This window comes from Nansenia antarctica, assembly GCF_963989245.1.
Source record: "Nansenia antarctica genome assembly, chromosome: 5".
Classification (NCBI taxonomy): Eukaryota; Metazoa; Chordata; class Actinopteri; order Argentiniformes; family Microstomatidae; genus Nansenia; species Nansenia antarctica.
Window position 1 is genome coordinate 54,028,014 of NC_137690.1, and position 14,436 is coordinate 54,042,449.

The 14,436-nt window shown below is 41.8% G+C and overlaps 1 protein-coding gene across 1 annotated transcript; it reads right to left on the reverse strand.

Annotated features, from left to right (window-relative positions):
* Nucleotides 1-1,863: 1,863 nt before the first annotated feature.
* tmem54b (transmembrane protein 54b) lies at nt 1,864-10,781 on the reverse strand. Its single transcript, XM_080530616.1, has 6 exons — nt 10,643-10,781; nt 8,232-8,428; nt 7,068-7,127; nt 5,882-6,073; nt 2,972-3,118; nt 1,864-2,741 (listed from the first exon to the last, which is right to left on the reverse strand). Exons 1-6 carry the CDS (start codon nt 10,647-10,649, stop codon nt 2,535-2,537), a joined length of 810 nt encoding a protein of 269 aa, XP_080386742.1. The 5' UTR covers nt 10,650-10,781; the 3' UTR covers nt 1,864-2,534.
* Between the last annotated feature and the right edge of the window lie 3,655 nt (nt 10,782-14,436).

The following is a 14,436-nucleotide window of genomic DNA, read 5'->3' on the forward strand; positions in this document are numbered from 1 at the left end:
AGATCCCACTGGGTTTTTTATTGATATCGGTTGATATTTAATTGATTTTGTTTTTTGTACATAATATTGCTTTTTCCTTCTCATGTTTTATTTATTTATTTATTTATTTTCATTATTGTGATGATTTTTGGATTTACGGAATGAATCATTGAGAATGACCAGAATCCCAGTTTTGGAGAGGAATCGTGAGAGAGAACAAGTGACTTGGACACTTCACTTTTTTGGAAGTCCCAGAACTGTCTAAGATGGAAATGCTCAGATATCAAAACTTGGCAAGGATGGAACGTGACGAAAAATGAGCATCAGGAGATTCAATAATGCATTAAATAACGAAACCAGTAGCATATATTGTTTGAGCCGCCATGCGTGGATGTGTGTCTGTGTGTTGCGTGCATGCGTGTGTATGTATATTGTACATGTGTATGTTCACGATATGTATGTGGCCAGGCTAATTTAACAGTATTATCATTTTGTTTTGTTTCTGAACATGTATTTAAAACGTTTGAACACTTAAATTGAACACATTGCATCACTGAGCAGAATAGTACAGTCATCACATCTTCACTGCATGGTACATGGTACACAAAAATAAACAAGTAAACAAAAAGAATCACAACTGTTGTATCACATGATAGCTAGATTCTCCACCAACTGTACCAAGACAGACCACACAGAGAAAGGTAACACCAGATGTCGTCTCCTTGTGTGTGTGTGTGTGTGTGTGTGTGTGTGTGTGTGTGTGTGTGTGCGTGTGTGAGAGAGTCTGTGTGTGTGTGTGTGTGTGTGTGTCACACTCTTGGACAGGACCCATCCTTCTCTCTCCACCGACAGTCAGAGAACACACTAAGGGCTTGTTCATCATTCTCTATCCGAATGCTTTTATAACCTGTTCATTTTGTGTACTGAACAAGCAGTAGAGAAAGGGCAGCTCCTTCGCGGAGTCGGATCAAGTTGACCCCAGATGCTGAACTAAGGTCAGATTGGCAATGTTTTCCCCTGATTGTTAAGGTTACGATTTGGGGAGAGAGTAATCTGATCCTAGATCTGCACCCAAGGGGCAACTCTACCCGGCGCTTCACTCACATACGAGGATAGAGGTTTCCCCTAACCCAGGATCTAGGATCAGATCAGATTATCCTTACCTGAGTGCAATCATGAGGGAGATGAAAAATCACCTCACCCTCGATCTGTGTCCTGAGGGTGACTCCTAATGTGAGCTTCCGATACAGCCGTGCTTGCACCTCTGCTTTGGGTTTTGTGCCACTGCCCTCTGGTGGTAGGATAAGGACCAATCGCTGCCCATTGCTAAGCCTCTTCTATTCTTACTGCCTCTTGTGTTGGATACTTCCCCGTTTCCCCCTGCCTCTTTTTCTGTTGCATGAAAACCTCGTGCGAGGATGTCATGTTTGTTCCATTGGACCCTAATTGATGACAAATATACCTTATGTGTTTCAAACTGCCTGTCTGCGGGTTTTTCTTTCTCGGTTGTGCATACATGTTGAAACATTTTTGGGTTAGGTGTTTTATTATTATTTATTATTGGATGACAAGATTCAAAGGTGTATAGCTGATGGGAATGTATGGAACTGTGTGCTGTCGGGCAACCTGCCTGTGTTGCGCCCTTGAATGACACATGCAGGGGTTGAGAGTGATGACTGCTGATTGCTGTCAGTGTGTGTTGGCAGTAACTTGTTAATCAGTGTGTGTGTGTGTGTGTGTTTGTGTGTGTGGTAACCCATCAGTCCTGTCAGGCCTCTGGTTGCTGACGTCACCCAGGGGAATTAAACAAGATATTTCTGTGGTGTTTCACCCTCTCCTTCACACAGACGCTGACATAAGACACATTCATATTTGATAAATCGTACTTATCAATTTTATTTAGGAAAAATAAATACCATATCCACCTTCAGCACACACAGTAGCAATGCAGTTTCACTTGAAACAAGCCACTCTTGCCCTTCCGACATTTTGCTCTTCCCAGCTCTCGCATTCTCTCTCTCTCTCTCTCTCAAAATGAATCAGCACCCTGTTTACCTTAGATCTGGTCAAACAGAGAGATCCACACAAAGACAGGCAGGCTAGTCTCTCTCAGTCCTAGCTAGGCAGGCCTAACCAGTTGAGCACCAACAGAAACTAGCCCAGAATACACACAAGTACATGAGTCATTCACTTAAAAACAATTACAATCTCATATGCATGACTGGAATCCAGTGTACTGTTGGTAAACCAACAGTATTCGTGTAAAGTGTCAAATCAGTGTAAGGTGAAAGGACCTGTAGGGAGCCCTCAGTTTAGTAAACACATTTCAACGGGAACAAGCGGCTTGAGGTCAGAGGTCATACTACACAAGGGGTTAGGTGGGGGGTGACGTTAAGGGCAGCGTGCAGACTTTAGTTCCACCCAACATTAACACACACTCATCCATCTTGTCAGGTAATCATGGTTAATTAGACCAACACTGGGAGGACGTTTGGGGGTTGACGGTGGAGTTCATGGAGGTTAAACAATGGGGGTGTTGTTTCGGGGGGGGGGGTTTAGACCCAGAAGCTGGCCCTCTGTATGTGGCCGCGCTCCAGCAGCTCGTGCTGTTCTGGGGGTCTCGGCTGCTTCACATTTGACCTTCCTCTCTGCTGATCACAAAGAGGCTGGCGCTGGGCCTGAGGATGAGGAGGAAGAGACTGATGCTGCCTGGGAGCATAGTGAGGGAGAGGGGATACCTCCATGGGCCACACTGGGTTCACCTGGAACACACACACCAAATATAACATCCATCACAGCAGGACTCAGATTCAGCATACATGAAACGTATCTGATTCTGAATCGAAATGAAAGAACTGGAGCAAACACCCTCCATAATGCTTTCAGCTATCCTGTGATTTCCACTTCACACTTAAATAATATATATACAGTATACACACACACACAGCTCTGTATGAGTGTAGTATGGTGGCCAACAGGAGCCAAACCTTACCGCTTTGCCGTAGTTTTTAGGTGTCTTCTTGTGGGGACAGCAGGGTAGACCCAGGGAGGACATACACACAGCAAAGCAGCGCGCCGCAAATACCAGTTGGACTACACACATTATGATCAAAGGCACCCACAGGATCAGAGTGGTACTCTGGAAAGAGGGGAGAGAGAACGTGAGTGTGTGTGTGTGTGTGTGTGTGTGTGTGTCAAACACCAGCTTGGCTACACAGGCCATGACCAGAGGTACTCCCAGGATCAAAGTTGTGTTCTACAGAAAGCAGAGAGAACTCTGAGGGTGTGTGTGTGTGCGTGCGCGAGCGAGCATGTGCGTGTGTGCGTTTGTCCTTGAGTGTGTGAGAGAAATAATGCAAAGGGAATGGTGTTTTGAGAAAATGCAATTTCAGAGAGAGGGAAACTGGCTTTGAAGAGTAAATCGAATATAGGGATTCTGTTTACACAGGAGAGTGAATCAGTAGTTTTGAGAAGTTTTTGAAGTTGTGAAAAAACAGAAAAGTCCCAAAGACCTTCAGATAAAGGGGAGGGGAAGACATCTTGAGAATCTTTACTTCATCCACTGATTTGGGGAAGGGGGGGGTGGACTAAAATCAGGTTATAGTTGAAATATGTAATACCCAGGGCCTAGTATTTCATTTACATTTTTGGCATTTAGCAGATGCCTTTATCCAAAGCGACTTACAATAAATACATTTGACTAAGTAAGTGAATCATCTATCCACCAGTCATAGCAGGGAAAAGTCATCTATGCTCTATGCTTGGCAGTTGTAATGCTAGAAGAAAAAAGAAAAAAAATCTAAACTTTAAATCTAGATCAGAATGATTCAGATACTGTAATCCTTTTTTGTTGCTATGCAGGATCAGATGGATCTGGCTGATTCTGAGCCAGTATTTCAGAAGGATCGGATGCAGATACAATGTACCACACGTAGGATCATTCTGATTCAGATACCACAAGGCAAAAAGACATGAGGGAACTACATAAAGAAAGGCAGCAAAAAAAGCTGAAAAAGACAGCTTGCAAGTCATTTGTAAGAAAATGAATTCACTTACCTGCATAACTTATAATATAACACAATGACAATATTCAACATCTCCATGGATAACACACTGCCTGCCTTAAATACTATTACTAAGCTGTATTTACAGTGGGGTGCAAACATTTGGGCACCCCTAGTCAAAATGCCTTTTACAATTAGGCCTAAGTGAAAAGAAGCAAACCTAACCTCAAATGGTACAACGTTAAACATTTCATCACATTTTAAAGCAAGATACATTATTTTATTTTTTTACTTTTTACAGTTTCAAAATAATGAAAACAAGGAAAAAGGCCTTGTGCAATACTTTGGGAACCCTGTCAGCTAGTACTTTGTAACTCCTCCTCAGGCAACTTCCTCGGGCCAGCTATGAGTCTTTCAATTATTGTTTTGGGAATTTTCACCATTCTTCCTGGCAGAACACCTCTCTCTCAGAAATATACTTCGGCCTTCTTGCATGCACGGCATGTTTGATATCTCCCTCTCCCACCTACATGCTTAACAGTTGGCAAGGTGTTCTCTACAAATGCTTCACCCTTTTTTCTCCAAACATACCTTCTTTGGTTGTGGCCAAAATTAAAAATGTTGGTTTCTTCAGTCCAAAGCACATTGTTCCAATAGGCTTCAGGTTTCTCAAGGTTTTCTTTTGGAAAGGCTTGTAGGTATTTGTTGTTTAAGGTACGCTGTATTGTTGTCCTGTGAACAACTAGACCAGTGTCTGCTACTCCTTTTTGCAGCTCTTGCAGTGATGTGTAGGTTCTTCTGAGCATTTCTCAACAGATCTCGGGCCATTCTATCTGAAATTCTTCTTGGTCTTACAGATCTTGCCTTGATGACAATTGTTCCATTTATTTTCCATTTTCTGATGATGTTTCTGACAGTGGAAATGGGTAGTTCAAAATGTTGCAAGAGTTTTTTGTAGCCTTCTCCTTGATGGTGGAAGTGAACTATCTTGATTCTGACATCCTTGGACAACTGTTTAGAGGAACCCATGGTTTTTAACACCAGACACAACACCCACCGCAGTCGGATACTTTAGAAGGCATGGAGTTACTTCAGAATATATAGTTCAACCCTGGAATTACATTCATCTCATTGAAGCCCTAACAAGTATATCACCTTGGTCTGGACCTTAGTAATCATCTTCTCAAAAGGTAACAAAGAATAATACAAAAGGGTTCCCAAACTTTTGCACAGGACCCTTTTCCTTTTTTATTATTGAAAAATGAAAATAAAAAGAAACCTTGCTTTAAAATGTGCAGAAAGGTGTGATGTTTAACTGTAGCATTTAGTGTTCAGTTTTGCACCTCAGTTACATTACAATGTCTTGGTTATAGGACCTTTTAAACCCAAACTGGATCCACCCAAATCTTCAAATGGGGTGAAGATTATCCTGATATCTATCCAGCAGCAAAACTATCCTAATCGCTACCTTTGAATTTTGAAATACGCAAAAACAACATTAAATCTTGATCAAGGGTCAGATTGGTTTACTAAATCCCATTCCCAATCCAATGCTACAGAATCATGTCAGCCAATCTGTCACAATCAGACCAAGTCGTGGCTTTGGGCACTGACGCATGACGGAAAAAAGATAGACACAATCTGGGAAACAGATTTGCAGCAGGCATGGCAGCATTCATTCACGGCTGAGTATGCAAGTGTGCTGCTTACATGGCCGGTGCAACAGGCACCATTGACGACTGGGAATGCATCAGTTGTGTCTACGACTGTTAAACATATACAGCTGATGGAGCAGGGATGTCAGTGTGTGTTCTCCTCGTCGTAACGGTCTCCAACGTCTCTCTCTCTCACATACACACACACACACACACACACACACACACACACACACAACTTACATATACGCGGGTGGGATCAAAGGGACACTCATTGGTAATGCTGGAGTAGCCAATGACATCGGGGAAGCGGCAGTGAGTCAGCAGGCTCCGCCCACCATTAGCTATGGCCCACACCACGGAAATGGTCAGGCCAATGGCAGAGGCTGTGGCCAGGAGTCCAGCAAACAGGCTGACCATGAACAACGTCCATGTCTGAGGGGAGAGAGTGACACACACACACACACTTAGAGGGGTATACTAAGCAAGCTATACATATTCAGGATTATCCAAAATTAGCGGGCTTCAGTTATCGTCAAGATCAGGTTCAGGCTTCCTTGATGTCACAAACGTGGATCCTGATTCAACACCACAACAAGTCAAACCAGACAGTAGTAGTGGAGATAACGAAGGCCCTTCAGTCTATAAGCTTCGTTCAGCGAGTCAAACACTGATGCCAAACACTGATGCCAATGGAGCAGTTGCCAATTGTTTTTTTTTTAAATGCTAAAAGCTAAATGTTTCTTTTATCAGTTGTCTTTTGTGCAATACAACTCTGATATGGCTATTCATGAAATGAAAATTGTTCTTTTTTTGCTTTGTTAGATGGCTCATTGCTTATGCTCAGTGACATTTCTTGCAGGTCTTGGCTGAGCAGCTTGACAGCGAGTTGGTTTGAATAAACAGAGGAGAGGAGAGGAGAGCTCCATGGTGGAGAGAGAGACTGAGACAGCAATCACTGCAGGGTAACAGCTCCGACTGGACAGGATTGACATACACCTGGAAGTACTGTGTATGTAAGAGTTCAAAAGACCATGACAGGTTCTGACTGGCGGAGGCAGAAACAAAGAGAATAATGTGAAAGAAAAGCGCACATACGTGCTGAGACCTTGCATTTAGAATGAGAGGGGCGAGAGAGGGAGATCAAATTTGGCACCAGTGGCACAGAAAAATTGTTGATTCTCCTTTCATCTGGAGTAGCAGGAAACAGAGGGCGAGAAGCAGAGGGAGAGGAAGAGAAAGACTAAGAGATCAGTGCCTAACGCCAGGGTAGATAGACAGGCTGGCAGTGTAGTGAAGCATCATAGGAACCCAGGCCCATCTCTGACAAGCTGTCACAGCTTCCATTTCCCCATAGTACACGCTCACACACACGCTCACGCTCACACACACACACACACACACACACACACACACGCACAAGACTTACCAGAACTCTATTCTTCTTGTTTTTAGACAGAATAATGGCCAGAATTCCAACAACAACACCCTACAGGAGAATGATGAGGGGTGAAACAAGATGTGAGACAACAATCTGACCTATGAACATCAGATCCATCAGCCCACCAACAAGCAAACCATTTAACCTTCCCATGATCCAATCATTTGTTTCAACCATATTCCAACCATTGGGAGCAATCATCAGAGCTTTAGAAAATTCAGTACGTTGTTTGAGTGTCAACATTGCATACTCAGACACGTGTGTTTTAACTTTGATGGTAGGATGGCCCTGCCTTTCCCTACATCATTTTTGGTCTGACATTTTCAAAACCATTTCAAAATGTATTGAAACTCCGATCTGGCCAACGGCCCTAATAGCTTGTTTTGGTGTGCTCCCTGCCAATTTCTCACTACCATCATATAAAGCTGGCCTGGTCGCCTTTACAACGCTTCTGGCCAGACGTTTGATTTTACTGCAGTGGAAATCCACCAACCTGTGTGTGGCTTAGGGACATTTGATACTTTATTAAAATTTAGAAAATAAGATGCGTCAGGGGGGGGGGATCAACACTTCGATTTTATAAAACATGGGGTTCTTTCCTTAACTATATTAGGGCCCTACACCTGCCAGATGCTCCATAAGGAGTAGGCTATCTGGTAGACCTACCCAATATTACTCAATTGGGACAGCTGGGCTAGGTTGAATGTGTGTGATTGACTAGTGGAGCCATATATACGGGCCCCATATATTTCTGACTTCTGACCATCATACATTAGGCTACTGCTTGTTTGTTTTAGGGTATACAGACAATTTATTTGAATATCTGGACCGCCAAGCTATGTGCTGTGTGTTTGTTATGTGTGTTTTTTGTTGTTGTTTTTTTGTCCTTTTTTGTTGTTGTTGTTGTTGTTGTATGCGTCTGTGGGTATATATGGATGTTGTATCACTTGATTACCTCTTAGGCTGTTCATGTATCTGTATGACCCACTACTTTATGTTATGAAAAATCATCAATAAACAAATATTAAAAAAAAAAAAACTTTGATGGTAGGATAAGATCACACAAACTCTGTGTGAAGGCATTCCAATGTACTGATAGACAATTGTGTGTGTGTGTGTGTGTGTGTGTGTGTGTGTGTGTGTGTGTCTCACCACGAGGCCAGCTGTGAGAGCCATCACATTAGAGATGGCATACTCCATGGCCCGGGCCTGCCTGTGCAGGTTAATGTGTCTCAGCACCACCCCATGGACTATTGCCCCCAACAGGAAGTTGACGTGTCCTACAAGCACCATGCTCAACCCCATCTTCATCAAAGCCTTGGGATCCTCCAGACTGGCACAGCACACACCTGGGGGAGGGGGAATTGATTGTATTGAGTGACTAAGGCAGGGAAATAATTATATTATGGGGTCAACTCAAGACCCAAATAAGGCTTGCAATGTTGATGAAAAGAGATATGAAGAGATAATAATGTGAATGAAAAATGGAGGGGATGTTCGACAGATTATCACGTCTGTCCAACGTCTTTGTCTGTGGTCTTCTTTCTCCCTCTAACCTCCACATCATCATCAGTGCAATAGGATCACAAGCACACACACACACACACACACACACACCAGTGGCGTAGCGGACGGGCCCGCAAGCGACGCACCGCGGGGGGGCCCCAGCCACTAGGGGGCCCCCTAACATTGGATCCAAACTTTTTTTTTTTTTTTTTTTTATAATTTAAAAAAATATAAAATAAAGAAAATAAGTGGCCCTTCATTGTGTCAACCTTAATTTTAATATATAGGCCTATATTAAAAAAGATATACATAGTTAGCCGTATCCAATAGCAACATGACTTTGACGTCACACGTAGGCAGCGAGACAGAAGGAAAATGAGCAAGCGAAAATACAATACAAAGTACAATAAGCATTCTTTAGGTGGTGGTAGATTCTCTATTCGGACATTATAGCCGCTATATGTGGGACTGTCGGTCCGATATTGTAAAAAAATCTAATAAAAAATGTATGTTTACGGAAGTACATGTCTCAAGTATTATCTCGGCGGTTAGTCGAGTGAAAGAAAAACAACATACAGATGATAATTCACACAATATAATACCACGAAAGCGTACAGCACTAAACAATAACATTTATTTGGGCAGCATCATACTCAAACTCAGGCAGAAGTACATACTGTAATTCAGCATGATTAGGCTATATATAGCTGTTTCTTTTTTCTATTCTACTATTCGAATCTACTTCTGCTGTCTGCGTCTCCCTGGGTATTCCTAGACCAGATGGCAAACAGTAAAGAAATGCCACAATATACCAATATACGAGATGTCCAACAAAGGATTTGACTAACCCTGGCCAATTTTACGCAACAAGTAGACTCTGATGCAGCGGAGACAGGGTTGCCAGATGGGCTGGTTTTTGGTGGATTTAGAAGTGTTTAGATTGGTTAGGTTGGAAATTCTCAATCCCATCTGGCAACCCTTAGCGGAGAGTCTACAGATATGTTTACAGATATCACACTGCTGTGCACACCACACTTTGTTAAAAGAAATAAAGCTTGTACTATTCTACTTATAATACATTCTACTGATGTAGTGTAGTCTACCATTTGGTTTTAGTTATAGGCTATTGCTCTCACTTGTTTGTACCTTTTGCTAAGTCAAGCATTTAGAATGTAGAGTGCATATTGCGAAATTTCGCAACGTCAATAACGCATCGGCCTCTAAAAAACGCAAGTTTTTTTTTTTTTTTTTTTTTTTACTCCGTTGCGAAAGGGCCCCCGCCGCCACCTTGCGGGGGGGCCCCGGGATTTTGCGCTACGCCACTGACACACACACACACACACACAGTATGTTACTGTTATATCCAAGTCTAAGTTCAGAGTCCCCCGGCTGAGTATTGACCTGTTCTACACGACCAGGGTTAAAATCACAGAGGAGATGTGGCAGTCATTAATGATTACCAACTAAACACACTAGGGTCTAGGGACCACTGCTGCTGTGGGAACACCTCAATAGCCTAAAGTATCCCAAATATGCACTGATCAGACAACACATGATGGGGCAAAGCAATATGGTGGATGATTAATGGAGATAATTAAGGATGCTAAAATATGGAGAGGAATCTACTATAAACAACCCCAGAGACCCCTAGGGAATAAGATGAGGGTGTCTCACAATAACGGGCCTCAGTTCATTCACTTAAGATATTAAAAAATTTAAAGAGCTGTGAGACTTATCAGTCAGTCAATTCACTACAGTCAGTGTCATTTCCAAACATGATACTACCAAACAGACTTGATAACTTTGTTGTCAGTTGTCAAGAATGTGAAGTATTGCTCTCTAAGATGTCTAAACAAATACAGTGATTCATTGCATGGTTTTAGCGAATTCAGTACATTGTATAAGTGGCAACAGAGCATACTCAGACACGTGTGTTTTAACTTTGATGTACGGTAAGATCGCAGTTGGAAGTGTAGCCTAACTTGTGCAAAACATGTCCTTCATTTCATAACACACACATCATGTTTTCATTAGATTAGGAAAGACAAGATCCATACCTGCCATAACGTATTATTTGATGGTCTGGTTAAGTCATCATCCCTCAAGGTTGAGTGTGACTTTCATGATCCACTACAACAGCAGACACGCTGTGCTTTGACCGATCTATCTCTGCCGCGTCAAACGCGCAAGTTCTCATTTCAGTCTGTCCTGACCCCGTAACCTACAGGTGCATCTATTTACAAAAAATGGTCACCTCCCCCATTTTAACACGTTTGTGAATGTTGGTTTATTCTCTTTTCTTTTAAAAAAATAATTAACATTTAAAAATTATCTAATCTAAATTCACATTATTTATAGCAGTCTACATTAATGGTATTGGCTTATTTATCAAAAATAATGTCGGCTTGCTGGTCGAAGTGGTGAAACATATGGTCCTTTAGCGCCACTATGTGGAGAAATATAACACAGGTCTAAATAAAAGTGTTGCACAGTAGTTTGTCATTTCCCACAAAGACAAATCAAAGAAAGCTATAAAAGTGGCTCCTGCCTCATAGTCGATGGTCGCCAATAGTCGATGTCTCTTTGCCACCTCTCCTTCATCTGCACAGATCTGACACAGGATGGTGACATTTTATATTATTAATAATAATTCGCTTCTTTTTTGGTTTTTGTGTGTCAATGTGACTGAGAAAAACAATTATTTTTAAATGAAAAGTATATGGCTCCACTTCCATGTATGATCGAAGTGACAAGACAATTCCTTGAACTTGACATTTGAAATACATTGCTAAAATTAAACATTGAACATTAGATGAATAAACTTTTTTTTTTATCATTGCAAGGACAGTCTTTATTTATTGAACATATATAATTAACGTGATTATTTGGTCAACTTTCACCGTTTTTGTAGAATTACCCATATACTACATGTAGTCCAGGGAAGGCTTGTGGAGGCAGAAAACATAGGACAGGCTCCTTTTCCCTCATCTGTAATTGTGATAGAATTGGACTAGTGAAGGCTGGTGGAGGTAGTAATCGGCTGGTTTCATTGTAATGCATGGAATGGAATTCGGAATAGTATCAAACACGTGAAATTCGGGGACAGTTTTGATACCATTCTTATTCCATTCCATGCATTACAATGAGCCCAGCCTCCGACTACTACCTCCACCGGCCTCCACTAGTCCATTTCTATCACCACTATGAGGGAAAAGGGATGAGAACCGGAAGTCACAACTACTAAGATCCATCGTGTACCAGTGACATGTTTACATTTCTTTTTACTTTTCAATCTGCATGGGTCACTCAGCTCTATACGTTAATCACCTTAACAACCCCTCTACATTATCATAGTCTCTATCATAGTTATCCCTTGTGTGATGTTCACTTTTTGGACCCTTTCGTAGTGTTCGGGTCCAGTTGACCCGGGACATCATTGGGGTTTTAAAAGCACTTATCTTGACACGGTGCTCCTCAGGGGCGGCGCTAGGGGGTGGCTACTTGGGCTCAAGCCCCGGATGTTTTCTGAAAAGCCCCGAATGTTTTACTTTCCCCCCCCAAAAAAAAAAAAAAAATTTAAACTCTCGTGAGTAACGTGCAGTACCGGAGTCCAACAGAGAGGCAGCAGCTGCGCGACATTAGCCTGCGTACTGCGTAGCCTGCCCTGCCCTGAAGAAGAAGTGATCTCATTCAGTGCCTGACTTGCAAAATTGTAAGGATGGATATCCCAAAGTTGTTTTCAACAAAACAAGCGCCAAGAACTGTTGCAGCAGCAGTATCAGCAGCTGACAACAATAACATCACCAGCAGTGATGACATAGATGATGTTTCAGGTTTGTGAATCTTATTAGAAAGGTGACTGACTCACTGACACTACTTTTCCGGTTTGCTAATGCTAGCTGGCTATCATAACATAACGTTATGTTATAATGAAAATGAAACATAGCAAGGTACTGTTACGGTACATGGTAAGAAATCAAACAAAGGATAATACTTATACAAATAAAGTGAATAACAGGCTGATAGTCTTTGATATCTGCACTCTGGTTGACTGAGTGAAAAAGAATGATGTAACGTTAATGTTACAGCTAGTAAACATGGAGTAACCACATTAAGTATGCCCTTATGGTAGTATGTATGTGTACAGAACATGACTCAAATCTATCCTAAGATGTAACGCTAACTAACTAAGTTTGTTTAATGTCCCAGGGGGGATTTGATTTCACAGTACTATACACAGGCCAACAATACATGTAATATATCGTCATATAACACAGGACAAGACAATCAATACAATATAAGTGGTGAGCACAGAGTCTGCCCTGATATACATACTGTAAAATAACTAGCCTCAGCCCATCAATTATGTAATTCTATACAAATATAAATGATGGTGACTGACAGGGGGAGCTACGTGTGCTGACCTCCCTCTGTGCCCAGAACCACCACAATTAGTTTGCTTCATTAAAGGGTGTGAATGTATATGTGTTCTCCAGTGCCTTTTGTCCGCTTTAAGGTGGTGGTAAGTTGAAGGTTGAAGGCAAAAATTTCCGGCGCGCTCCGCGCGCATTATATTCTCCCTCTGGGCTAAGCCCCGGATCTCCTGCGATCCTAAATCCGCCCCTGGTGCTCCTAGTCCCAAGGGTGACCCATACAAGGGGGTATACTCAGGGCACAAGAAAGCCCCAAAATAGCCCATAATATTAAAGGGCGCCTCCTGTGGGCACAAACAGGTACTGTACCCAATAATGCACAATAGGTACTGTGTACACATTCAAAAGTGCATATCTTTTGTTCTAGTGGATCTAGGGGGCTGCCCTTTGGAAAGTCTGGAGCAGGGGATGCTTAGTAACAACCCACAAAGTGTCAGACCCCTGGGAATAGGTGGGGCCGAACGACAGCATGATGAGTAGAAGTGTTTTTACGCACATGATGCCCCTTACTTTGAAAATGCAAAATCCACTATAATAAAGACCTGGGTGTCATAAATCATACTTATCTAGGAAAAATGTTAATGAAACAATGTTTTCATTGCTGTTTATTATTTTGAATTTATATTCTCAATTGAATTTCACATTTATCTAATTATAATCAAAGCTGTAAAGAAAATACAGGTGATGAACAAGAATAGAAATGAAAGAACCAAACTAAGATTGTTTTGCCAATAGCTATGAAATACATCTCTCAAAAATGTCTGCAAATGCTAAATCACAAAACGCGAACGGAATGTACACTGTTTTCACTGTCACTGTCGAAATACAGTATTATGTCTGAAAAATCCCAAATAATTCTGAAATACCACTGGCTACAATTGTGTGTGCATGGGTATGCCTGTCTACACAACACATGAAGCACAGAATGTGACAGTGTGTGTACCTCAAATGTACTTTTTGCAGTTGCTGCATACGTTCTGTACAGTGCAAGAAAATGTAAAAATGTTTACAATGTTGCACTTCAAAGGGTAAAAAGTGCGAGAGCAGACGGCTTCTTGGCACGGGAAAGCTAGAGCAGAGGTGTGTGAGTGTCAGTGTGAGTGTGTGTATGTTTCTGTGTGTCTCTGTGCATCCGGGCCTAAATGACCCGAAGATCTTATGAAGGACATAAATGTGTTGGGGTATTGAAGGATGTGTAAAAAAAACAAACAAAACTTTTACATGTTTTTCATAGAAAATAAGCCAAGGCCATGGAGTTTCATATTAATCAAATGTATTCTTGTACCATTTCTCACCAAGTAAAAATGTAAAACGGGTCCGGTTGACCCGAACACCACACAAGGGTTAAATCAACTCGCTTTTATCATGCCACCGTAAAAAAAGTAATATGACACATTGCTACATTGATTGATTTATTA

Bases quoted from the DNA above. Each gene is read 5' to 3' on its own strand.
- tmem54b (XM_080530616.1), bottom strand. The intron at 6,074-7,067 runs GTAAGTCTTGTG...CTCTCCCCTCAG, and splicing joins ACAAGAAGAATAGAGTTCTG to ACATGGACGTTGTTCATGGT. The intron at 3,119-5,881 runs GTAAGTTGTGTG...CCCTCTTTCCAG, and splicing joins TTGATCCCACCCGCGTATAT to AGTACCACTCTGATCCTGTG.